The 25,366-nt window shown below is 39.0% G+C and overlaps 1 protein-coding gene across 3 annotated transcripts in view; it reads left to right on the top strand.

The window, feature by feature from the left end:
• The first annotated feature begins 4,160 nt into the window (after positions 1-4,160).
• The window catches only part of Cerkl (ceramide kinase-like), an 83,492-nt gene continuing 62,286 nt past the window's right edge, over positions 4,161-25,366 (top strand). For all 3 annotated transcript variants that reach the window (XM_013028842.1, XM_013028834.1, XM_013028827.1), the window contains exon 1: positions 4,161-4,374. In XM_013028842.1, the coding sequence (XP_012884296.1) occupies positions 4,161-4,374 (214 nt within the window). The remainder of the gene's footprint in view (positions 4,375-25,366) is intronic.

Below are 25,366 nucleotides of genomic sequence, written 5' to 3'. Positions count from 1 at the left end.
ATTTGCCATTTTGAGGATTTTGACTTTCAGAATTTTATCATTCAGGTTTTAATCTTTGAGCACTGTGTTTTTAATCTTTAGAGATTTCAGGCTTTCTGGACTTGTCATTATTGCTTTCAACATTTGGAACTACAGCATTCAGGATTGGGTCTTTTGAGATTATGATTGGCACCCATGTAAATTACTTATGGGAGAAGTGGATCTTAAGGAAGGAGAAATTTTGTGATACCTTGGCTTCATTTTTTCAGATACATTCCAAATATCCTTCTTTTGTTTGGATATTTACTAAGCACTTATTACATACTAGGGTCTATGCTACAAACTGGGAATTTCTCCCCTCCAACAGAGCTTATTTCTAAAAAACCAATCATTAATACTACTTAAAATTTGCCTAGTGGTTCTCATATTCTACTTCTGTTACTAAGTGTATTGACGCATTCAATGAGGCTGCTAGACAAAATACAAAGATGTAAACACATAAACTATACATGTATAACAGGTAATCATTTCTATAAAGAAAAATAAAGCAGGGTCTAGTAGAGATGAATAGTTACCTAAAGGTATTTATGACTTATCAAAGACTTGCCAATGTTATTTATATAGCAATAGGGACTTTACAAATGCAACTGAGTTAAGGATTATCTAGGCAGGCCCAGTGTAATTACAGGTTTCCTTTTAAGTGGAAGGGAGAAAGGTCAATATCAGAGAGAGAGACAATATAGCAGAGGAGGGAAGAGTTTAACTGTTGGCTTTCAAGATGGCAGTAGGGAACAGGAATTCTGCTACCATATTTCTTCAAGAAATTGAACTTGACTTTTGTGTAGTAAAATGGATTTGAGTTTTTTTCATCTCCAGGAATGTTTGGTTTTTAAGCCACTAAGTCTGCAGTAACTCATTTTTACAGCAATGGGAAAGTAATCCACAGTACTATAGGATATAAGATGCTCATGAATAGTCTGTTGAGGAAGTGACCCTCAAGAAAAGTAAGCAAAATGATGAGACATCTGGTTCAGTATTGGTAACAAGGTAGGAAGGGCTTCTAGTCAGGGGAAACAGCAAGAGCTAATGCCCTGAAAAGGGGCTATGCACAGTAAATATGAGGACAAACAAGGCAGATTGGGTGACTGAGCAAGGAGAAAATATTAGTAGATATTTTGGAGCAATATTTAGGGGCTAGGTTATCAAGAATCTTGCCTTGTAGCCTTGCTAAGCATTTTGTTTGTATTCTAAGAGTGATGGTAAGTTATACGCAGGGAGTGATCCTTGATCGTGAAGCCCTCCACTTTTCAAAGGGCAAGATAGCGCCTAAGCAGAAAATAGCCTAAGCTGGAAGTGCCAATGCAGAGTGAAAGAAAAGCCCAGATGGAAGATGTACCCACCAGAGAGGCGCAAAGGCCAGATGAGGCTGGGCACAGGCTGGGAGGAATAGTTTTTGTAGGTGGAATGGACAGAAATTATTAGTGGAATGGATGTGAAATATGAGAAAGAGAAGACAAAGATGATATAAGATTTTGATGACATCCATTGTTAATTTGATAAATTCTGTGAAGAACATGTTTTTGATGAAAATCATGAGTTTGGTTTTAGATATACCTAGATGTTTAATGGGCAGCCAAGTGAAGGTGACAGGTAAAGAGATGGACACCATATCTGAAACTCAGGAGACTGAGGCAGATGGAATTCCCTGTGGATTCCTGGACAGTATATAAAACATGGAACTGAGCGCTCTCTCTCTCTCTCTCTCTCTTTCTCTCTCTCTCTCTTTCCCCATGGGTAAACAGATCCTGAGAATATAGGTCTGGAGCACAATTTTTAGAGCTCTAGAAAAGCTTTTGTCAGGATGCATTGTACTCACAAACAGGCATGTTGAACTGAAGGCCTTAGTGATCATTGTTTAAAGAGCTCTAGAAGAGGAGAGAAGGCTCTGTCCGGGGGAATTACTCTCATCTTCAAGGCAAATCAAGACCAAGGTTGTCGGCTCCTGGCCAGATTTAAATAAGTAATGGCAACCTGCCTTTTTTTCAAAGGTTCTCAGAACTAGCCATTGCCTTGGTCTATTTGTCCTGGCACTTCTGAGATTTTGAAATGCCAGTGAGCTCCAATCATGTAGATAGGCTGACAGCTGTGAACACAAAACACTGACTCCACACATGCAACTCATCCTGTGAAGGGCACACCATCCCTTTCCCCCAATGAATGCTGAGCCAACACCTGAAGCCTGCATGGGTTTAGCACCAGCTGCACTCCTGCTCCAAGAAACAGCTCATGGCAATCAGATCAAATGGAAGCTCTTCTGTGCTTACTGTGGAAGCCTGGGTATTTGCTTTTAGAGCACTGAACAGTAAGAGCCCTAGCTTAACTGGCACACTGGAGCTTTATGTCCAAAGGGGATTTGGCAAGGCCTATGAAGTCTCAGAGCAGAGAGCTTGGAGCAGCTCTTCTACAGTTACCTTTTCTGCTTGACTTTGCAGTGAGGCCATGAAGATGAGTGAAAAGTGGCCATGTGTCTAAGGGAATTGTTTAGCCACAAGCACACCAGGCCCATGTCCATAATGGCATGAATTTATTTCTTTATAAACACCTGACTTCTCTACAGGATTATGACTTCATAAAAAGCTTTTTGCATTACCTCCCAATCTACTTCTTCCTTGGTGATGCACTTGATTTTCTTTCTTTCTTTCTTTTTTGGGTCCGGTCGTGGGGCCTGAACTCTGGGCCTGGGCGCTGTCCCTCAGCTCTTCAGCTCAAGGCTAGCGCTCTACCACTTGAGCCACAGCGCCACTTCTGGCTTTTTTCTTTTTGCTTATGTGGTGCTGAGGAATCGAACCCAGGACCTCATGCATGCAAGGCAAGCTCTCTACCACTGAGCCACCTTCCCAGCCCCTTGGTTTTCTTTTAAAGTTGGCTGATATCAGTTATTGGGGGGAGGGGTGTTGTTACAGCTCCATACATGTGGATTTTGTATTCCAAACAATTTCATGGGCACTCACTTTCTTCCTGCTTGCCTCCACTCCTGGTGTTGGTTATGCTACTTACAGAAATGAGTACCAGTTTTTGTTGAATGCTGGATCTCCTTGAGAATTTTATTTTTTTAAATCTTAAAGTCTGGATCCCACTTCTAGAGATTCCAGCTATATTTGACTGTAGCTTGATCAACTGGATTTAAAAACAAACTAACCAACAACTCCCCAGGTAACTTGCATTGAGCCAAGATTGAGAACAGTAGCCTGCAGACTCTTTCTTAAGTTTTCCAAATTGTCAGCTAATTTCAGGAGTCCAAGCTATCTGGAGAAAGAGTGAATGGCCCAAGGTTCTTCTTTTCCCTTAGAACTACTTTGCAAACCTAGCATTTTGGAGAACAAATAAGCTACTCGTGGTCATCTTTCTGCTGGACAGCCAGCTCCAGACTAAGGAGGTGGGAGCTTGGAGAAAGCAGGACCTTAATGTCTTCGATCACAGAGGCATTTTATCTTAACAATCTGTCGGATGCACATGTGTGTATGCACACCAGGCATCTGAGGAGGGGTGTGTGTGTGTGGTGTAATCTCCCACTGTATCCCAGCTGTCTGAAGAACAGGTCTCCTCAGCATGCAAACTGGGTCTGAGAACAGCACCTCAGCTCTCCAGGGGAGCCCCACAGAAAGGGGGTGGACACACCACTCTTGACAAAACCCATGCAACTCCAGTTACATTCCCAAGGCATCTCACAACACCAGCTCTCACCACGATAACAGTAACTTCTCAGAAATGGAGTGATTTGGGGCCCCTTCCAGTCCTGTTCAACAACAGTGTGCATCGTAACTAGTCGCCGCCCGGACGCGCTGCGCCTGAGCAGCACAGGTTTACCGGACTCCGGGTTTGCCACGCGCTCGGTCCCATGGCACAGTGGGGACCTAGCGACGGATAGCCCTCCCCTCCCCTCTCCCTCCCCAGCTCCTGGTCATCAACCTTTTGTGGTGGGTGGCCAGACCCCGGCTGTCAGGGCCAGGCGCAGGACTAGTCTCACCCCCCAACACACACACCTCCCTCATCAGCCCCGCCCGCCTTCCTCCCGGGCCTCCGCGGGACGCGCCGTTGCCCTGGCAGCACCGGACGCCGCTGGAGCGTGGCTGCCGCAGCCTCCCGCCTAGGGCTCCCCAGACCCCGGGCCCGGGCTCGCCATGCCCCTCGGGAGAGGCAGGAGCCGGGTGAGCGCCCTAGAGCGCGGCGAGGTGGAAGGGGCCCCCGCGGAAGCGGCGTCCGGGCCCACGGCGCGGCCCCAGACCGAGCGGATTCTGCTCCGGGGCATCTTTGAGATCGGAAGGGGCAGCTGCGACGTGGTGCTGAGCGAGCGCGCCCTGAGCTGGCGCCCCATTCTGCCCGAGCGCCCCGCAGGTGAGAGGGCCCCCGCCCGCCTGGTGCCCAGGCGCCCCCCGGGCAGCCCCTCTCCTTCACTCGGCCACCCCGCCCCGCCCCGCCCCTCTCCGCTCGGCCCAGGGGGGCTCCAGCTCTGCCCGGCGCCCGGCCGCGTTCTCTCCCCCCACCCCCAGCCGCCACCTCCTGCCCAGCTGCAAAACCCTTCCTGCGACCAGCCGCCTCCCCCCCTCCGCCCCCTCCCCGGCTGTCCGCGTCCCGGTGCCTAGCCCGGACCCACGTCACACTCTGCTTCTGCTGGCATCCTCAAAGGAAAACGGGAGCCAGGAGAGGCGACCACAGAGGAGGGAAGGGGCTCCGCCGGGATTCGCCTTTGGGCATCCTGGGTTTGAACCCAGGCGCTGTCCTATGCCCTGGCCCTTAGCTCTTCCACTCTAGACTGACACTCTGCCACTTGAGCCACAGCCGCGCTCTCCAGTGTTTGCTAGTGAACTGTAAATGAGAGCCTCACAGACTTTCCTGCCTCAGCTGGCTGGAAGCTTGATCCTCAGATTTCAGCCTCTTGAATAGCTAGGATTACAGGCCATAGGTGCCATGCCATAATTTCTCAGAGGACAGAAGCTTTAACTAGGAAAAGACATTGCCAGGTCTTCAGGGACCTCCCTGCCCCCAGTAGTATGTAGCTGCTCCTGTATGCCTTGTGGGACAGTCCCAGGCCCAGGATCTTGTCTCTGCAAAGAGCAAGGTGTGTAACTGACTTGGGCAAGTGGGTTCACCCCTCTGGGTTATGGTTTATTCACCTAAAAAATAAAGGATTTGTGGCCTATCTCAAAATGCTACCAGTTCTAACCACCCGTGAAGCTGCCTTTCAAAGAAAAACACTGAGTATTTTGTCCACTGAGAGAAATCTGAGTAAGGTTTGAATGGTCAATGGGGTCAACCGTCTGGTGTGCGCATTGTGTTTTACAGCAGGAACTTTTCAGCCCTAATGAATCCGAGGGACTGGCAATTGCTTCTTTACAGGTATTGCTTCTAGAAGGCAAGCAGACATATGTCTGAAGAAGAGAGTTTAATCAAGGCTAGTTGTAAGCAGATTTTTTTTCATTCATTTTCTCGTCTTACCTTCATTTTGTTTTATTTTCAAGTAATCTCTTCAAATGTCTTGGTCCAGATTTTCATAATCGGTTTAGTCAGTGTTAGGACACTACATGTGAAACATTTTACAAATAAAAGAAAGAGTTCAAATCTTAATGATTGCTTACAACTAATTTTCCACATCCTTCTAATCTCACGTTACTTTTGTTCTTTTTTTTTCCTTCCAAAAAATATTATCCCCACCACAGTTTTCAACTCAGCTCAATTACAGCAATGGCTAGAAAACCTAATAATTTGAGCTTCAGAATAGAGTCTTCAAAGTATTTCTTATAAGATAATTCTCTTGAGCTTTCAGTTTATACAAACATGTTTACTTACCAGAAACTTAACAATGATAAATATGAAGTGGAAAAATGTGAAAGCAAGGAAAAAATACCAATCAATTTTGAAACAATGAGACCTGGTGATTATGTAGAACTTAGCTGAGCAGGATATATGCAAAGTATTAATCTGCCTAAGCTGTTCGGGAACAGATGCACGTGAAACAGATACCCCGTGTTCTGTTGTGTACATCCGAACCCAGACATCTGTCAGCAGACCGTGTGGTCAAAAAGCCGGGTTAACCCCCCAAATGACCTGTTACTCATGTGAATTATTGAAGGACTAATTACTCAGTAAGACATTTGCTTTGATTCTTCCATTTTCACATTAAGGGGAGGCACTCTACTTAAAAAAAAACAAAACAAAACAAAACAAAAAACCTCAGAACCAAAACCAAAATAAAAAAAAAAGCAAGAAACAAACAAAAACCCCTGTGTATTCCTGAGCTGTGAATTTTTGAGGAGTTTTAAAAAGATGATCATGAAGCTTCAGGCTTACTTACTAACTGAATGTACAGTCTCTTTGTAACAACTTTAAATGTTTGACAGATCTGTTAATCTATCATAAAAATGTTCTCTAAGACTTTTTAGTTTGATGTTAAGGACAATTGGTCCTCAGAAAAACTAATGTGGATTGACATTCTTCTCCAGAGGACTGCCACTTCCATTCCACGTGCATTTTATGTGATGCTGTGGGAAGGGGAGGGGAGTGGTGGTGGAGGAGCTTGTATAAAGTGGCATGTCCAGCTGTCACCAGCTACCTGAGGTCATTGAATACCAGAAATTTGGCTAGAGTGACTCCACAACTGAAATTTAAATACTATTTAATTTAAATCTAATAGCTACATGGGCTGAGAAACAACTACATTCAACAATGAAGCTGTAACATGGAGAGCTGAAAATGTTTCTGAGTTGGAGGGGTGTGTGTGGCTCATGGAGAGCCTTGTCCAGTGTTTGTGAGGCCTGATTTCAATCCTTAACCTTAATGATATCTATATATCTATATCTATCTATTAACCATCCATTTATCTATGTCAAAAACTATTTTTTTTACTCAGACTTTGAAAATGTCTTGCGTAGTTAAGCTGTAGTTGCTTATACCAGTTATCTCAACTTCTTTGGAGATAGAAATTAGGGGGATCACAGTTCAGGGCCAGCCCTGACAAAAAGTTGGTAAGGTCCCCTCTCAGCTGGCCATGATGACCATGTCTGTAATCCCATATATGTAGGGAGCATCGGTGAGAGGATCATGGTCCTAGGCTATCCAGGCAAAAATACAAACTCCTAACTGAAAAATAAAATCTAAAAGCAAAGAAGTTGAGGGTGTGGCTCAAGTGGTAGAGCACTTACTGAACAAGTGAGTCTAAACACTAGTACAGGTACGAAAAAAGAGATACACAAAAAATGTATTGGCTTTTACTATTATATTATGATTATGATTATCAGCGCTGATCCTGGGCCTTGAATTCAAAACCTGGGCACTGTCCTTTGAGTTTTTGTGCTCAAGACTAGTGCTGTTCCACTTGAGCCATAATTCCACTTCTGGCTTTTTTGGTAGTTAATTGGAGGTAAGTATTTCACATTCTTTCCTGCCCAGGCTGGTTTTGAACCATGATCCTCAGATTTCAGCCTCTTGAGTAGCTAGGATTATGTGCATGAGCCACCAGCACTCAGCTGTTTTTAAATAAATGGAGTAGTGGCAAAGTTGAGGTCTAGTATGTAAAATCATGTTAATTCTCCTCATCATCACTGTAGCTTTTTTGTTTGTTTGGGTGGTACTGGAACTTGTATATAGGGCCTGTACTTGCTTGGCTTGTGCTCTATGACTTGGGTCATGCTTACCACTTTGCTTTATACTGGTTATTTTGGAGATGGAGTTTCATGTACTTTTCTGCCCTGTCTGACTCTACACTAATATTCTTTAGATCTTAGTCTCATGAACAGCTAGAATTACAGGTGTAAATCACCAGTACTCTGCTATTTTATTACTTAAAATCATTTTTGGCAAATGTACTCTGTCTCTTACAAAAACAGTGCATTCAAAATGATCACTTTCCTAGCTGATATATTTGAACCATGAAAGTCTGCAGATAAATGTTATTCCTAAAAATGCTCCTACCACAGTGCAACATCTGAAGATGAGCATTCTTAAAAATGCACCCACTGTTGTGTCTCCTCTCGCCTTCCTTGTGAGAAGACTGGGTTTGAGTACTGCTTTGGGCAGAAATGAACAAACTTCAATGGTGTTCACTCATTGTCTGGGTACTTCTGGAGAAGTATGTGACTTCAGTTGCAAATTCAAGATGAATTTTGAGGGTACCTGTGGTTGCCCAATACCAAGTCCTTGTAGCACAATGTTCCTCCTCAGAGTTACATTCCAGCAATCACACTGATCATTAAAACTTGTGAGGACAAAGATATTGATAATGATTTTAGTGATAAAGAACAACTTGATTTAGACCTTGTCACTGTAGTGTATTTTAGTGCCCAACAATGACCATTCTTATCCATTCTACATTTGTTCCATTTTGCATTTTTAGGCCAATAGAAGCTTCTTTGCCTTTATTTCTGAGTCTTTTTGACACTCCTTCAGCTTTCTGACATTTCTCTGGAATGATCCAGCTTCCTTACTGGAATGTTATGCTATTCTGGGCTCCTATTGAACATTTCAGATTTCAGATATGCATTTTACCCTGTCATTGAAGACTACTTCTTTTGGGGGCAATGGTACTTAGAAACCACAAAGAAATAGTCCTAAGCATGCTCACTGCTAAATTTCCCCTGTCTGACTCTTGTTATGTTTCTAGATAACAGAGATAGAAAGTAGCTCTTTCTGGTGTAGTTGTGTTTTGTTTTTGGAAAGAAACTATACCATGTAATTATATTGATTCAAATTTAGAATTAAGGCATTTTTATGACGGTTCTTTTTCTTACTATTCAAGTCCTGATTCCTAAGAATAACCTCATTACTTATTTGCTTTGTCTGTATTATATACAAACATGAAAATAGAATAATAACACTGATGCTCCATCAACAATGAAGTTACTGAAAAACCTTAACGTAGTTAAGTGTTAAGGTACTTAAGTGTTAAATAGTTCTGCAACTTATTTATCTTATTTTTTTGTGTGTGCAAAGAGTATAAACTGCTGCGGAGATACAGTAATATTAAATGTGTTTCTGAAACTACTCCAATTTGAAATTATATCCCAACTTGATACATGGACTTGTTTCATTTTTGGTTTTGATTTTTAGGCACTATTTTTCTTAAATTTTGTAAAATATATAGATATTTCCAAAATCAAGTCTAAACAAGCTGTGTTCTTGGGAGTAAAACTTTCATCTATGTCTCTTTCTGCCCTTATCATTCCTCCTCCTTTTTTAGTGGGGAATGGGGTAGGGTGGGGAGTAAAACAAAGTAAGTTCATTTGAAAGTAAAAGAAATTGGTGGAAGTAGGGAAAATCTCCTCCATCTGTCCATCCAGAAAGAGGCCCAAAGATGAGCCTATTGTAGTATTCTTTCAGTGGGCTTCTCCTGTATCTCCTCCCGTGTGCTTTGGTTATATATCTTTGTGGCTTGTATATGCACTTACCCTGGCTTTTTTTAATTGGTCAAGTGGGTACCCAGGGCATTGTGGGATGAGAATTTGAACGGAGCCCTTACTGCAAGTAAGCTTTCTTGTCTATTATTTCTTGAATATAGGCAAATGTGTGTATATTGCCCCATCCATGCTACCTTCTTATATTCATGGCAGTGTGCTTCATTTCCCCACCTTGATTTCTTTCTCATTTAGAAGTTTATCCAATGTACTGACTCTACTATGTAGTCTTAATTTATTTTTAAACTGCCAAATAGGATAGGATAGGTTACTGAGCAGCTTTCTGTTAAGCATTTCGGTTGTTTCTCATCATTTTTTCTCCTTCTTTCCTTCCTTTTTTCCTCCCTTTTTCCCTTCCTTCTTTCCTTCCTTCCTTCCTTCCTTCCTTCCTTCCTTCCTTCCTTCCTTCCTTCCTTTCTTTCTTTCTTTCCTTTCTTTCCTTTTGGTGGGTCATGGGGCTTGAGCTCAGGGTCTGTTCCTGAGCTTTTCTGCTCAAGACTAGCACTGTACTACTTTTGAGTCACAGAGCCACTTCCAGCTTTCTGGTGGTTAATAGGAGATAAGAGTCTCATAGACTTTCCTGCCTGGGTTGGCTTCAAACTGTGATCCTCAGATCTCAGCTTCCTAAGTAGCTAGGATTACAGGTGTGGGCCACCAGCACCCAGCTTATTATTTTTGTTCTTGCAAACAGTGGTATAATAAAAAATTTTATTCAGTCTTTAAAAGTTCTTCCCCAATGTGCTTTTGAGATACACTCTTGAAAAGGAATCAATGAATGAAAGATACCTATATAATTTTGCTGTGTTCACCTTATTTATTCAAAACCATGTTGCTATTTTCCCTTTCTACATAATTATGTGAAAGCATTTGCTTTCTGAATGTTTCTTCAAAAACGTATATGATAAAACTTTTACGAAAAAAACAATCTGGGGGCTGGGAAGGTGGCTCAGTGGTAGAGCGCTTGCCTTGCATGCCTGAGGCCCTGGGTTCGATTCCTCAGCACCACATAAGCAAAAAGAAAAAAAAAGCCAGAAGTGGCTCTGTGGCTCAAGTGGTAGAGCGCTAGCCTTGAACTGAAGAGCTGAGGGACAGCACCCAGGCCTAGAATTCAGGCTCCATGACTGGACCCCCCCCCAAAAAAAAAATACAAAAAACAATCTGATTCATTAGACTGATAAACTGACATGTTGAATGGTAACCACTTTGTACAAAATACTTGAAGATAATACAAATAATTAAAATACAATCTGATAAATGAGAAATAACATCTCAGTATAATTTTTATGTTTTTCTTATTAAATCATTTGTGCTTTCAGCTTCTACCTCCTAACACTTAGGATATTATATATTGATAATATCTACTCAAGGTTTCCACAACCTAATGGAAAACATATGGCAGGAATATGACTGCATGGTCTAGTTTATGAGCAACGAGAGATTAACTACCTTGTAAAGTATCATGGAAGAAAAGCAATCATTCTACAGAAGGAAAAGCAATCATCTCACTGAGTGGTTGGAAGGAGATGTCGGGAGGGTAGGAAGTGAACTCAACTTCAGTGTTGAATAAGAAGGTGACAAAGGTTGTTAACAGACACCAGGGTTGTTTCCTTCGGTGAGTTTGGGGTTAGGAATAGATAGATAGAGTTCACAAGGAAGAACCCAGTATGACAGCCTGTATGCCAGAAGACTAGGAGCAGTGTGACTGGGAAGGTGAGGGTAGGAGGAAGGTCTGTTATCACAGACCACAGTGGAGGAAGTTGGCTTGAGGAAAAGGGAAGACATAATTACGCTGCTGAGCTTTTTGGTGTGGGCCATAGATGGGTCAGGGACACAGCTAAAATGGATTCTCAAATCAAAAGAAGGCATCTCATTTGAAGTATAGTCTAGCAAAGCCTCAGCATTAGTGTGCCCATGATTAACATGGCCACTACAGGAAAATTGCTTGTGAAAATGCACTAACTGGAGAAATTACTTTGGAAAGGCTGCACATCGTATTTTAACTGAGCCTTGGGATCTCTCCTGCTGTATCTTGTTCCTTAATAGAAGTTACTGCTGAAAAACCATTGTATTTAAAGTTTTCTTTTTCAGGAAAAATATTTATTACAATGCTGGTAAACCAAGAAATTTGTAAATGTGTCAACATTTATATGTAGAAAATAACTATCCTTTTATTATTATTATTATTTGGTGCTAGTACTGGGGCTTGAACTCAGGGCTTCAAGATCTCACTTGTCTTTTCTGCTTAAGGCTGGTAATCTACCATTTGAATTATATATCCCTCTACTACCAGATTTTTGGTGGTTAATTGGGGATAACAGTCTCATGCACTTTTCTGCCCTGGCTGGCTTCAAACTGTGATCCTTAGATCTCAGCCTTCTGAGTAACTAGGATTATAGGCATGAGCCATGAATGCCTGGCTTATTTGTCCCACTTTAAACATAGAAAAAGTTGTTCAGTCACTTCTTAAAATTTCCATATTGGTAGTTCTTTGGTTTTACACAAATAACATTTCTCAGTTTCTAAGTTTAGTGAATGTTTCAAGCACATAGTTCAAAGCACATTTTAGTGTCCATGCATATAGGAAGAATAAGAACCATAAGATCAATCTGTTGGCATGTACTCATTTTCTTATTTTATTTTTCTTTTGTGCTGGTCCTGGGGCTTGGACCCAGTATCTGGGCACTGACCTGGAGCTTTTTGTGCTAAAAGACAAGTTCTCTACCACTTGAGTCACAGCACCACTACTGGCTTTTCGGTGGTTAGTTGGAGATAAGAGTCTCACACACTTTTCTTGTCTTGGCTGGCTTTGAACTATGATCCTCTGATCTCAGCCTCCTGAGAAGATTGGGTTACAGATATGAGCCACCAGCACCTAGTGATTTTCTTAGATTTTACGTGTATTTTCATGCCAGAAAGTAGAGAAGTATGACAGCATATGTTGGTATTTGATTTTTTGTACAGATGAAAACTTCTTATAATTAAAGTCTTGGTTAATGAAATGCATTCAGTATTACTTATATATCTCACTCCAATATAGTTTTTATAAGAATTTCTAATGTGGTACAAATAAACTTTTCTTTCAAAATCATTTTCATTTCCTAAATTCCTCATTTCTGGAAGAAATTGTTAGCTTCTGACCTAATGATAAGTAACGTTTTCAAGGTGGCTGGAATGTTATTACGCTATGAACAAACCTCTATTATATAGAACATCTTGGAAACAAGGACATATCTCAAAGTGGACCTTATTTTTCTAAAGTCTTCTTAGCATTTGAGTGTCTCCATAGATACCTACTACACTTATCTTGCACACAGTTCTACACAGAGAATAATATGCACTGTATGCCACCTAAATCCCAATAGTTAGTATGAAAAGCTATGGTATGCCTTTGAATTTGGCTTTTTAGAGGCCTTTAGTCAATAACAATTAATTAGCATTCATTGTGTACATTGCTCTCTTCTGGGTGATGTGACTAGCTTCCAAGAAATATAATGGAAGATTTTAGCCTTCTGACATTAAAAAGTGATAATATACTTACAAAATTATGTGCTACTTTACATGAAAATGGTTTGATAGTTTCTGATTTCTTAACTAGTAGACAAAGGATACCATATTGAAGTCATTAATGTGGAAGTCAAAGAGTTCTTGTTCCCATTCGAAACTAACCAGGAATTATCATTGGCTTTGAGAATAACAACTGTCTTCACATTATTCTTGGGGAGACTGGGAAAAATTTAGTGGATTACTATAAAAACTTCAGCATCTCAATTTGACTAGTGTTCTGCTTTTGTATATTCTCGATAAGAAGAGTTAAATGGGAAATCTACTTTGAAAATTCAAACCATTTATCAGGTTCAATTTACTATTAAAATCTTGTGCCCTGGATATAACCTTCTAATTTTGTTTCTTCATCATAGTGAAAGTGCTGGTCATTATGATGCTAGTGATGCTCTTTTGTCTGCATGCACTATTGCAACATAATGTGTTGTACATTTGATATGGATATTACCATATTGCCATAAGGAGCTGCTATTATTTTAGACCCCAGCTGATTCTATGATAGTGTCAAATTTCTTTAGCATATGCTTATGTTTTTTGTACAACTGACCTGAAGAAACATCTGCTGTGTTTGTAGTGGTATCTACTGTTTCTTTTTAAGATTTTGACTTGTCAGGGACTCTTTAAAACATACATGTCCAATACTTCAATAGGTTAGGTTATTTTTCTGTCTTTTTAAATTGATATAGATAAAGCTTATTAAGTAGTTTTATAACATACTTCACAGAGAAACTGAAGCTATGTAGATGGCTTAAAAATCTCTTCATATTTGTGCTTGGCTACTACTTCAAAATATAAAGTTACAAATTTAACAAATCTCTTAAGATACAAAGTTTCTAGCTTTCTATTAGACCTGAAATTTTTCTTTGAATTCATTGATGACTGTGTGAAGTAGTGTTGTATCATTGGTCAGTTCATATACTGGTTTTAATGGTTGTGTAAGGTCAAGCAAAGAAAGTAGAAGGGCAGTTTTTATAAACCTATTAGATCTCGCTGTAGAGGAGCTAGAGAAATATATGGAAAAGGAGCCACTGATTGCCTAGCCATTGGCACTCTCACCTTTATTCACTTTAACAAGATCTTGACTGAGATAATCCAACTAACCAGTAATAACCAAGAATTTAAATTATTGAATGTTTCCTTTCCCAGTTTCTCCTTTATTTTCTTTTAATTTTTTTCAAAAATGGAGCTGGGAGTATTTCCCAGGTCACATGCACTTTTATTTTTTTAAAGAATCTAGAGACAACCTGAACAATGATGACCCACTTATTTATACTTTTAAAACCAATCTAGAATATCACTCAAATGAAGGCTCTTCGAATAGTAGAAGTTTTCCATGTCTTTCAGTGGAAAATGAATAGGTACTCTCCTTTTTACTTGATTAGAGGATTTTTATCAATTGCATTTTGTATAGTTGACACACAGAATACCAAGCCTAAATTTAATAAAGCATATATGCATGAGAGGCATAATTCTTAGTATCAGAGTATTCCAATATTAAGATAACTGGAATAACAAGGTTTTATTTTTGACTCACCTCTTCTGTGCCAGCCATTGGCTTTCTGTCTGTGTCATCATTTACATATCTATGCTCATTCAGTAGCCTGGCTGCTCTCAGTTCCTTTATGTCCCTTGGGTGACTTATGTCATTAAAACAACCTTCTGTCCCCTTGCTTGTCACCACTTGGCTGAAACTGAAATGTGCTCTGTGCCAGTTACCTTAAGTGCCTTGCCTCTTGTGGCTCAGCCTTGGACGCTGTGATATCTGTGCCTTCTTTTCTAAAACTCAGTCCTACCAGGGATGAAAGGACCACTAGAACTGTTCGTTTTGATGATAAAACCCAAATAAGGCGCTGCTGAGTTCTCAGCTTGCTTTTTATTTAGGCATGAAATAGGAGAGCCAGGGGCCACTGTGTCCCTTGAGAAAGAAATATTTACTTCAGCCTTCTGGGCCCAACACTCAACCCTTTAAATGGGCTGGTGGGATGAACCCAAAGGGAATGCAATTTCCCTAAATTGTGGTTTAGTTTCCCTTGCTGTAAAACCTGAGTAGGACTAAATAAGGGAAGTCTCCAGTGACTTTCTTTGGCCTCCTGAAGAGCAGACCATTTATTTTGTCATAGCTCTCATAGTGGCCCTGGACCCTGGCTCTCCTATTTCAACCCTCAATCCCTCCTCCCCAACCCAAGGCTCTTGAGGACCAAATGATAAGGGGGCTTGCACATGAGGCAGAGTATATCTGGAGTTGTATTTGACATATGAGAGATTATTTAGTAGTTTTCACTTGATGCTTACTACTTGCTCTATTTTTGTTTTTAGTTTTTAGCACAGTGAATTTTTTCAGTATGACTATGTGATTATGTGGTTGTGGGGGGTAGGGGAGTGGGAATATTAGGAAATACATTTCCATGAATTTTGCATGTTGCCTAGACTGCTACCCTGAACAGGTGGGCCCATAATTGTTTACTTGATGCTCTTTTAAAAAAGTCAATTATATCATGGGAAATTGAAGAATAGCAAAATTAATTTGTTTAAGCATTCTTTAGGAAATCTTGTGTGTGTGTGCACGAGAGGAACATTGGGTTTCTCCCTTAAATGACAAGGCTTTGTTTTGCTTTTAATAAGACACACTCTTTATAATTAAAACAAAATCCCAGTGTTAAGGGATTACTGTTTTAAATAATTGGATTTCTTTTCTTTGTTTCTCTGATCCCTATATATATGAGAATACATCTATTAGTGACTTAGGATAATAAATATTTCCAAATTAAAAATTCTCTTATCCACCGAATTTTAATAGTGCCTCTCAAAATTTATGTCTAATGATAATGGGGTAAAATAAGGTCAGAATTTGTGTTAGATTTGGTAAAAGCAAAGATAAAGATTAGTTAAGAGTAATAGCTGTTAAAACACTTCAAATGTTAATTTGATTTTTTCAAAAGTTAACAAATTGTTCAAACTATGAGTTTCATTATTCATATAATTTTTATTTAATACTTTCCTTAAAATATACAATTTTGTACTTTGTATTTGTTGTTTTAGATAACTGCTTTCTTGAAATGGTATTTTAATGTCTAAAGATTATTTAATTTGAAAAGGATTATGAATAAAAAGCTTTAGCAAAAGCAAAATGTAAGTGTTCCCTTGAATACTTGAAGAATAAATTCCAGACCCTGCCTTTCTTTTTCTTTCCATAAATGCAGTGTCCTGTTATGAAACTTAAATTAATATATTAATTATATAAAGGGGTTTCATTATGATATATCCATTCATATATACAATGTATTTTAATCAAATTCACCCCTTACTCTTTATTTCTGTTTTTCCCTTTTAAAATAAATTTTAATAAACTATTATATTCAAACATGTATATAAACTTCAATAATATTGGCCTTCTCCTTCCTGTTGGTCCTTCCCCTTTTGTGTTCAGGGCATTTTTCTTATGGTCTAGATTCTGTACATGAGGTAATACATAGCTGTCTTAAAAATATCAAATGGCTCACAAATTTGTGTGTCATCTTTGCATAGGAGCTATGTTAAATTCTGTAACTTTCATTTATTTGATACAAAGTGTGATCCCTTTTATAAATCTCTTAAATCATATTATGAACCCATCAGGTGGGTGTGAAATCTGGAAGGCATACTTTACTAGAGCAAAATCTTCCTCCACATCAGAATTTGAACTACTAGGGAAGAGTCGGGGAAGGGATGTGCCTGAAGGTCCACTTTACTAGTTGATTACTTCTGAGTTTTGATATGCCTTTTAAAATCTGTTTAGTCTCAGATTAATCTTGACAGGTGACTTTTCAGGGTGGGTTCGTTTGTGTTTAGACTCTCAAAAAGACTCTGGTTTTAGCTCCAGTACAAGGCTTTTAGAGAACCAGTGCAAATCTGAGACAAAATATCAAAAATTTAAATTTGGCCTTTCTGGCAAGTAATGTGGGACATAACTGTAAATGATACAAATAGTACAACAGAGTTATCAATTACCTTTATCTGTGCCTTGCTGTCTTGTGGGACTGTTACCTAAAATAAATTTATGGCCTACTAATATAACTCTAATGTTACACTTAACATGAACTAGCCAGTTGTTTAAAGCTTTTTCCATTTTTTGGTATTAATATCCTTTAGTGTGCAAATGTGGAAATGTCAGAACAAGGAAGTGAAATGGGAAATGACCTGCTTCTCTTTATCATGTGCTCCCTATTTTATGACAGGGCAAGAAGCCCTTAGTAAAGACATCTTAGAAATAGTGAAGAAGAAACATAGAGGACAAATTGAGAAAGGATTGTGTGAGTAGCCTTTCATAATAGCATAACAGCCTGAACTGCTTAAGAACTGAAATTCATTTACTTTTCCCACACTTCAGCATGTTGGAAGATCAAGTTGCTATCAGGGGGACTGGTTCCTCTCCCTTCCTTCCTTTTTCTTTTCCCTTTCCTTTTCTTTTTTCCTTTCTCTCCCTCTCTTTTTCCTTCTTTCTCTTACTCTTTCTCTCTCTCTTTCTCTTTTTTCTCTTTCTATCATTCTCTTTCTTCCTTTTTTCTTTGTCTCTTCCCTCCCCTACTTTGTGCCCCTGTTTGGGTGTCAACTCAGAGCCTGGCATTTTCAGTTGGTTCTTCTTCTCAAAGACAATGATCTAACCTTTTGAGCCACAGCTCCACTTCCAACTTTTTGCAGGCTAATTAGAGACAAGAGTGTTATACACTTCTCTACCCCATCTGACTTCAAACTATAACCCGTAGATGTCAGCTTCCTGAATAGCTAGGATGACAGATGTGAGCCACCAGCATCCTGATTCAGGTTGAGTTCTGGTGAGGCTTCTGTCTTTGGCTTGAGGTGGCTGACTTCTTGCTGTATCTTCACATGATCTCTGCGCTTACATAGACACAAGTTCTATTAGATAGAATAGGCTCCCACCCTTGAGACATCATTTAACATTCATCATCCCTTCAAGGTTTTTATCCTCAAATATAGTCACCTTGGGGTTAGAGCTTTAACATATGATTTTTAGGGGATATAATCCAATCTTAAGAGGTGAATTTATTACTAGAGTCCTTTAAATTTTTCCAACTCTGACAATAGCTTTTGTTGCCCCTACAAGTTCCTGCTAAGAGGGAGGTGAGACTCTTGATTTCAGTTAAATAACCTGCTTAATATATAGTTATTTGCCTTCTACATGTATGAAACACCAAGAGTACAAGCACCAATCTTTTAGTTATGGACTGGAGAAATAGCAGCAATAATGTTCACAGTTAGTGGAATATAATGAATACCACAGAAAGTGTGATATCGAGAAGTGTTTTTTTAGCAGCTTTCACTTGATATGATTTGCTGTATTTTTGTTGTTAGTTTTTATCATGAAAATTCTAACATTAGATAGTTAATGTAATTTTTATCATTGTGAGTTTTTTCCATAATTATTGATATTTGGGCACAGATAATTCTCTGATTCCCTCACTATTAATTACTTACTTTGTATTTTGGTACTAAAATAAATGTCACTTATCTCCTTATCTTGCCAGTAAATAATAAGGTTGCATGTTTGGAAGTGCTGAGAGCTACAAGCCAAGGTTGTTAGGAGCAACCTTAAAAGACCACATAGAGAAGTGACTTAGGCAGATAATACTCAGCTTCATTCCAGTCTGAGCAGTTCACTTTTCAGCGTAATGAGAATTACTGACCTACATTTACAATTGTACCCTGTTATCTGTTATCTAAATCCATTGTGCTTTCAAAGGGAATAATATGAAAAGAGGCCACCTATATTTGCTGCTGTTTTGGATCATAAGTGATTTCTTCTTATTGTTAGATGATCTGTTTCCAAAAGATCACTGAAGTAGAAAATTCTCTAAGCATCTTATATGAAATCCTAAGCAATATAATTTTCAGAATTATGGAGTCTTGAAGTTGTAAAATGATGTAATAACCATTTCAAATATGATGTAAACAAGAATTCAAATGAGTTAGTTCTGTTTGGAAATAGTTAAAATTGTTTTCAACTTTTGATGAACACTTATTTTTTTGAAACATCATCTTAGGATTTAAGCCTTTTCTTATTCAGCCATTCCTCCTATGGTAGACATAGAACTACATCCTTATCTTGGTTTTCTAAGGCTCTAAAAATACAGAGCAACAGATGTTATACCTAGCATAATTATATGTATCCTAGAAACACATCTTTTATAGTGAGACTAGTTCTTGGGAAAACAAAAATTTGGCAAACAAAGGGCATTAACTTGCTGAACTCAGCAGTAATTACCTGGACTACATTCTAATAATCTTAAATAGTAACTGCACGCAGCTATTGGAAAAAATACAATTCTAAAATACACTAAAATAAATGAGTAAATTTTAGTTTAAACTCTTTATTTTCATGTTTGAAAGTTTTTACAATAAATAACTTTTTGGAAGAGATTTCAGGATTCCTATATTGATGCTGAGACTTTGAACCATGTCCTCTGTAAATTACTGCCTTCATCTCTTTACTTTTTATTTTATTTATTTTGTGCTGGTCCTGGGGCTTGAACTCATGGCTTGGGCACTGCCCCGGAGTATTTTTGTTCAAGGTCAGTGCTTTACCACTTGACACATAGCTCTACTTCTGGCCTTTTTGGTGGTTATTGGAGATCAGAGTCACAGAGTTTTCTGCCTGGGCTAGATTCAGATCCTCAATCCTCAGATATCTCATACTCCTGGGTAGCTGGGATTCATGAACCACCCACATCTGGCTGCTTTCATTTCTTAATGAAATTATTTTAAACAAAATAATCAATTTGTGAGTTCCCACTATCCCAGAACTTGAACACTGTAGACAATGCAGTCATAGGTACTGGTACCTGCCCCTCACCTTCTGTAGTTTCTGATTCATGGCATCTTAAAGTATTCTCTCTTTTTTTTGTGTGTCAGTCATAGGATTTGAACTCAGGGAGGGCCTGGGCACCGTACCTGAGATTTTGTGCTCAAGGCTAGCACTTTACTGTTTTGGGCCACAGGTCTACTTCCCCTTTTTTGGTGGTTAATTGGAGACAAGAGTCTCACTGACTTCCCTGCCTGGGCTAGCTTCAAATGCAGTCCTCAGATCTCAGTCTCCTGAGTCTTTAGGATTATAGGCATGAGCCACCAATGCCCTGATAGGCACCCTCCTTTGTTTCCTGCTGGATCAGATAGAGCTACTGTGTATGTGTGTGTTATAGAAGAATTATCTGGTCATCCGCTGGAAAGCTATCTTCTAAACCATTTACAAAATTGCAAAGGCCCTTACCGGTTGGTAAGGGCTTACTGCCCCCACTCCAAGCCCCCAAAACCTTAGAAGTTGATTGTGATGATTTTTGAGTCTGAGTTTAAATAATTGAGTTTCTCAGTGGTCTGGTCTGTTTTTACACTTGCCACCAAAGTCATCTCAACCTAAATTTGTACATTATTTCCCCTTCAAAAAATTTGAAAGATAAATGAAAAATTTTATGGTGAGGCATTATTTAGACTATGATAATATTCTGAAACAATAGCACTTCCTATCTTGTATTGACTGTCTTAGAAGATCAGCATGTCTTTGTGTGGTTGATGATGATTATGCAGATAGGCCATTACCTAGTTTCAGATGCCTACCAGGCCCTTCTCCTAGGAATGGTTGCAATGTCTTTCTTCTCACATCTGTTGAGAGCTGAGACGTTGAAGAAGAGGAATAGCCCATTTCAGCATTGGCACATTTACTGCAACACTGAGGGCTTCACTCTTCAGGACCAGGATATAGAGTTCTGTCACTGTCACACTGTAAGGATGCCTTTCTTTTGGCCCAGCAAGATCCAAGATCCACTGAGAAGTTTTTAGATGTTGAAGGCAAGTGATGGTGAGCAAAGTTTTGTCCCTTTATTGGCTAGAATTGGTACAAAAGTTTCCATTCTGAGTAGGGCACAGAAATCTCTTTGGGATGAATATAAGTTGACTTGTACCTTGGCAGGAACAATGAAAGTAACCTTTGAACAGGAGTCAACTTCTGGTCACTTATTATTTTTTAATCTTACATTTCAAATATTTCTTTGTATTTTTTACATATTGTTTCTCAATTCTTAGTTTTCTTCTTCTAATCGGTTCCATTAATTTCTCTTTACTAAGAGGCTTTTCTAGGTCACTTTAGGGAGATTCTCAAGATGACTCCTGTCAAGCGGTAACTTGGAAGCAAAAAGCTGCCAAAGTTTCACAGGATGGTTTGCTATCTACCTACCTTGCTTCAATTCCCAAATGTACTGAACGGCTACAGGAAAAGAACCACATCTATTCATCCTTAAGTCCTTGATAGCTTTGTCAGAAACCACCTGGTGCATAGTTGATACTAATGCATTGAAAATAGATTATCTATGAAAGATATACCTCTTTGTCTCTACATGATAGATAGAATAATTTCTAAATCTTCACGCTTACCAGGAAGAAACACAAACTATATGCATAATCCTCCAGAGTAAAAAGCAAAATTGCTTTTATATATTTTCTCTTGAAAGTAAGGGTAGGTAAATAGTCTCCCAGACACAGAGGGTCCATGTGTTTCTGCTGCTAGCAGGAGATATCTGATGTCAAAGGAAGACCCTAATTCTGCTGCATTGTTTTCTTCAAATATATATAAAAAATTCCCCTTTTTTTTCCCAAGGGCCTGTCCTTAGAAACAACTTTTATTTTAGCAAAAAAGCAGAATTGAGTATGGAGAGCTTTTCTCTGAAATTTTTAGGAAGCGTGTTTACTGTTAGGTTCATTAGGACATGAGTTTCCCACTAGGATTGTTCAGTGAACAATGTGGTTGGACAATTAGCAAGAGAAGGGAAGAAACCAGTCTGCTAGAGCATTCTGGGAATGTCCAGGCCTGTCAAGCAAGTGGTACTTGATGAATCAGGGGCCCCAGTCACAGTCTCCCTGGCTGCTCTTTCTTTCCCTCCTATGCCCTTTGATTTCTTTTCTACGTTAGTTTTTCTTGCTTTTATGGTTTATTTACATGGAAGTTCTTTTCTACTGCAGATTTTTCATTGTACCTCTGTTTTCCTCTCTGCTTCTCATTATTTCTCATTTTGAACATTCGGATGACTATCAAGAATGATAAAGTAATACTTAGCATGAGAGATAAATACTGGGAAAATGGAGTCTTATAATTGTATATATTTGTATTGCTGACAGTGATTGGTAGAGTTGAGCTTTGCTATTCCCTATGTGACTGAGTGCCCAAGTATAGAGTTTTAAGTTTATCTGTCTCTTGCCTTCAGCCTATAATATGGAATATAATAATAGCACCCACTTTATGATAAACATTCAGTGATGTGATGGACCCAAGCCTCTTTGTACTACACAGAACTAAACTTTTTGTCTATTAATGTTTGATACTTATTAGAGGATTTTAAAGCTAAGTATTGGATAAAAACTGATTTTATTTTTCTCATTTTACTAAGAATAAATTCCTAGTAGAGAGTAAATTCTTGTTTTGTTCACCCTATTTCTCTAACTTCTGACAAGGTGCCCAGCAAATTAAGGATTCTTCTACATTTGTTAAATGCATGAATTAATCCATTATACTACTTTTATTTTAGGGATGAGATAGCAAGCTCATATGGTAAGGCATTTGTCTTAAGATTAGTGATCTATGGCCCAACTGTACACCAGCACACTTTATGGGAACAACATGTTATTATCTCAAAAGCTATTTATTTTATATATTTTGTTGATAGGAAGTTGTATGGGCTTACAGGTGGATAAACTTTGACAATCAAGAAATCCTAGCCTGGGTTAGGAAGGTGGCTCAGTAGTAGAATTCTCACCTTGCATGTATGAGGCCCTGGATTTGATTCCTTAGCACCACATAGCAGAAAAAGCCAGAAGTGGTGCTGTGGCTCAGGTGGTAGAGCACTAGTCTTGAGCTGAAGAGCTGAAGGACAGCACCCAGGCCCAGAGTTCAGGCCCCACAGCCGGCAAAAAACAAACAAACAAACAAAAAAACAAAATACAAAAAACAATCCTAGCCTTCTCATTAAAATCATTTGAATACTACTTATCTTACTTTCCACATCTCCATCCCTAATGTAAGACCTTTTTTCCCATATAGAACTATTACGAGCACAAATTGAGATCATCTTTGTAGAACACAAAGATTATATTTCTTTGCTCCTCTTCCAATTTCCTAGCAGGACATGTTTTATATATTCACTTCATTTAACTTTCTTTACTTGCCTCCTGTCATTCTTGTTGTTTTCCTCCTATTCCACAAGTCTCCTGCCCAGTCTTTTTACTAGACTTCTTCCTTGTGTCTGACCTCTGACCTCTAAGTGTCTGTTTCCATTCTCTAAATCTGAACCTATGCTAGTTGCTGGCTTCTAACATCTGTTAACTTGCACATGAATATCTCTAGTCTGGGCCTCACCTCTGAATTTCAAAGGAATGATTCTAAGGCCTTCATCAGTATCAACTTTGATACTGATTTCTAAAAATCTTATATAACAAACTCCACTTGCTCTATATCCAGATATCAAAAGACCCCGTTATTTCTTTCTTTTAATATTTGCAAAATTGAGTAACCTCTCTATTGCCACCTTGGTATCAAGATACCATCATTTCTCATGTGGATATTCACTATCTTCATTACTATCTATCCTTAACCACGTCCCCATTAGTTTATTCTCATATACCAACTAGCTGCTGTTTGTAAACTGTACTTCGGATCACGTTCTTCTGCTCCTTGTTTAGGGAAGTATTCAAAGTCCATACTACTTGTGATTCTATCTAGTATAATGCTAGTCTACTTGCCTCTAACCCTTCCATTTTTGTGTCTTATGCCTTTACCCTTTTTCACAAACACTTTCCTTCCTTCCTTCCTTCCTTCCTTCCTTCCTTCCTTCCTTCCTCCCTCCCTCCCTCTCTCCCTCCCTCTCTCCCTTTCTTTCTTTCTTTCTTTCTTTCTTTCTTTCTTTCTTTCTTTCTTTCTTTCTTTCTTTCTTTCTTTCTTTCTTTCTATCTTTTTTCTGTTGATCATGGGGCTTGAACTCTGGGCTTGGGTGCTAATGCTGTGCTCTTCAGCTCAAGGCAAGTGCTCTACTGCTTGAGCCACAGCACCACTTCTGGTTTTCTAGTGCTTAATTGAAGATAAGAGTCTCACGGAAGTTTCTGTCTGGGCTGGCTTTGAACCGCGATTCTCAGAACTCAGCCTCCCAAATAGCTCGGGTTACAGGCGTGAATCAGGAGCACCCGGCTGACCAGTCACATCTTTCTGTTCCATGAACTCCACAAGTATACTCTTGGCAAAATATCTTTAAATTTTCTGTTTCCCAGTTTAGGAAACAAACATGGGCACTTGATGATTCATTACATAACACAATTTTGTGGTAAAATATTTCAGGATAAAATATTGCTAAAAAATAAAACTCACGTTATTGGTTAAGGTCCAGTTTTGCTGCAGAATAGGGTTAGCGTAGGATTTTATTGCTAAAAATTTTAAGAACAAAATGTGAAATCTTCAATTTTACTGATTTTGCAATTATAGATGAATGATCCTAGAACTCTACTCACGTGGTCTGTTTTCGTAGTTCCCTCATCATCGTTTATCAATGGCTATTTGCTGAGTAGTTAGGGAAGTTCTCTATCTAAAAGGCAAATCTGGACTGTGAAAAGTTCTCAATTAGACATTATTAAAAGAAGAAATAAAAGCTGAAATTATTTTTACACAAATATGTGCTATTTTGAAGATAATGTGGCCTGTTGAAGACTTGCTCACCATTGTTGGAAATAATACTGTTTGATGAGGGACTGTTAACTCAAACACTTATTAGTATTAAGAATATCAGAAGTACTTAGTGTGTCTCTGTCAGTAGATGACTCATCCATTATCTGCTTTAGTGCCTAGTAGCCTAACCAGTTCAAATCTGTTTCATTGATCTGTTATTGATTTGGCATTTAACTTTAAGTCCCATTGTAGTGTAATTTAATTCTTTTCTAATTGCCTTGTATATTCAAGCATTTTCAAACAGGTTAATCACGGGATATCACCACAATTTAAACTGCTAACTAAAAATTATGAAAAATGTTTAATGCCTATATGAATTTTAGGTATCATTTGTAGAACTAATGGAAAATAGGATAGTGGACTATTTTGTAAATATAACTTGAAATTTTAACATGCATTTATATGCCTTACATTAAGGAATTCGTTTTTCTCTAAAGATAGGTAGTAACGTGCAATAATTATATGTGTTTTCTTTTGAATGAGAATGTATAGGAGAAAATTAGGCTAGAGTAGGAGTTATGATACCCCACCTTTTCTCTCACTTCTCTCTTCTTCTGCCCTCCTCCCCACGATTGTGTCTCTCTGCCTTTGAACTAGGGAATTGAGTTTGAAGCACCTGTTAGACAGGCAC

This window comes from Dipodomys ordii, unplaced genomic scaffold (assembly GCF_000151885.1).
Source record: "Dipodomys ordii isolate 6190 unplaced genomic scaffold, Dord_2.0 Scaffold5, whole genome shotgun sequence".
Classification (NCBI taxonomy): domain Eukaryota; kingdom Metazoa; phylum Chordata; class Mammalia; order Rodentia; family Heteromyidae; genus Dipodomys; species Dipodomys ordii.
This window is presented reverse-complemented; position numbering and strand designations above follow the sequence as displayed.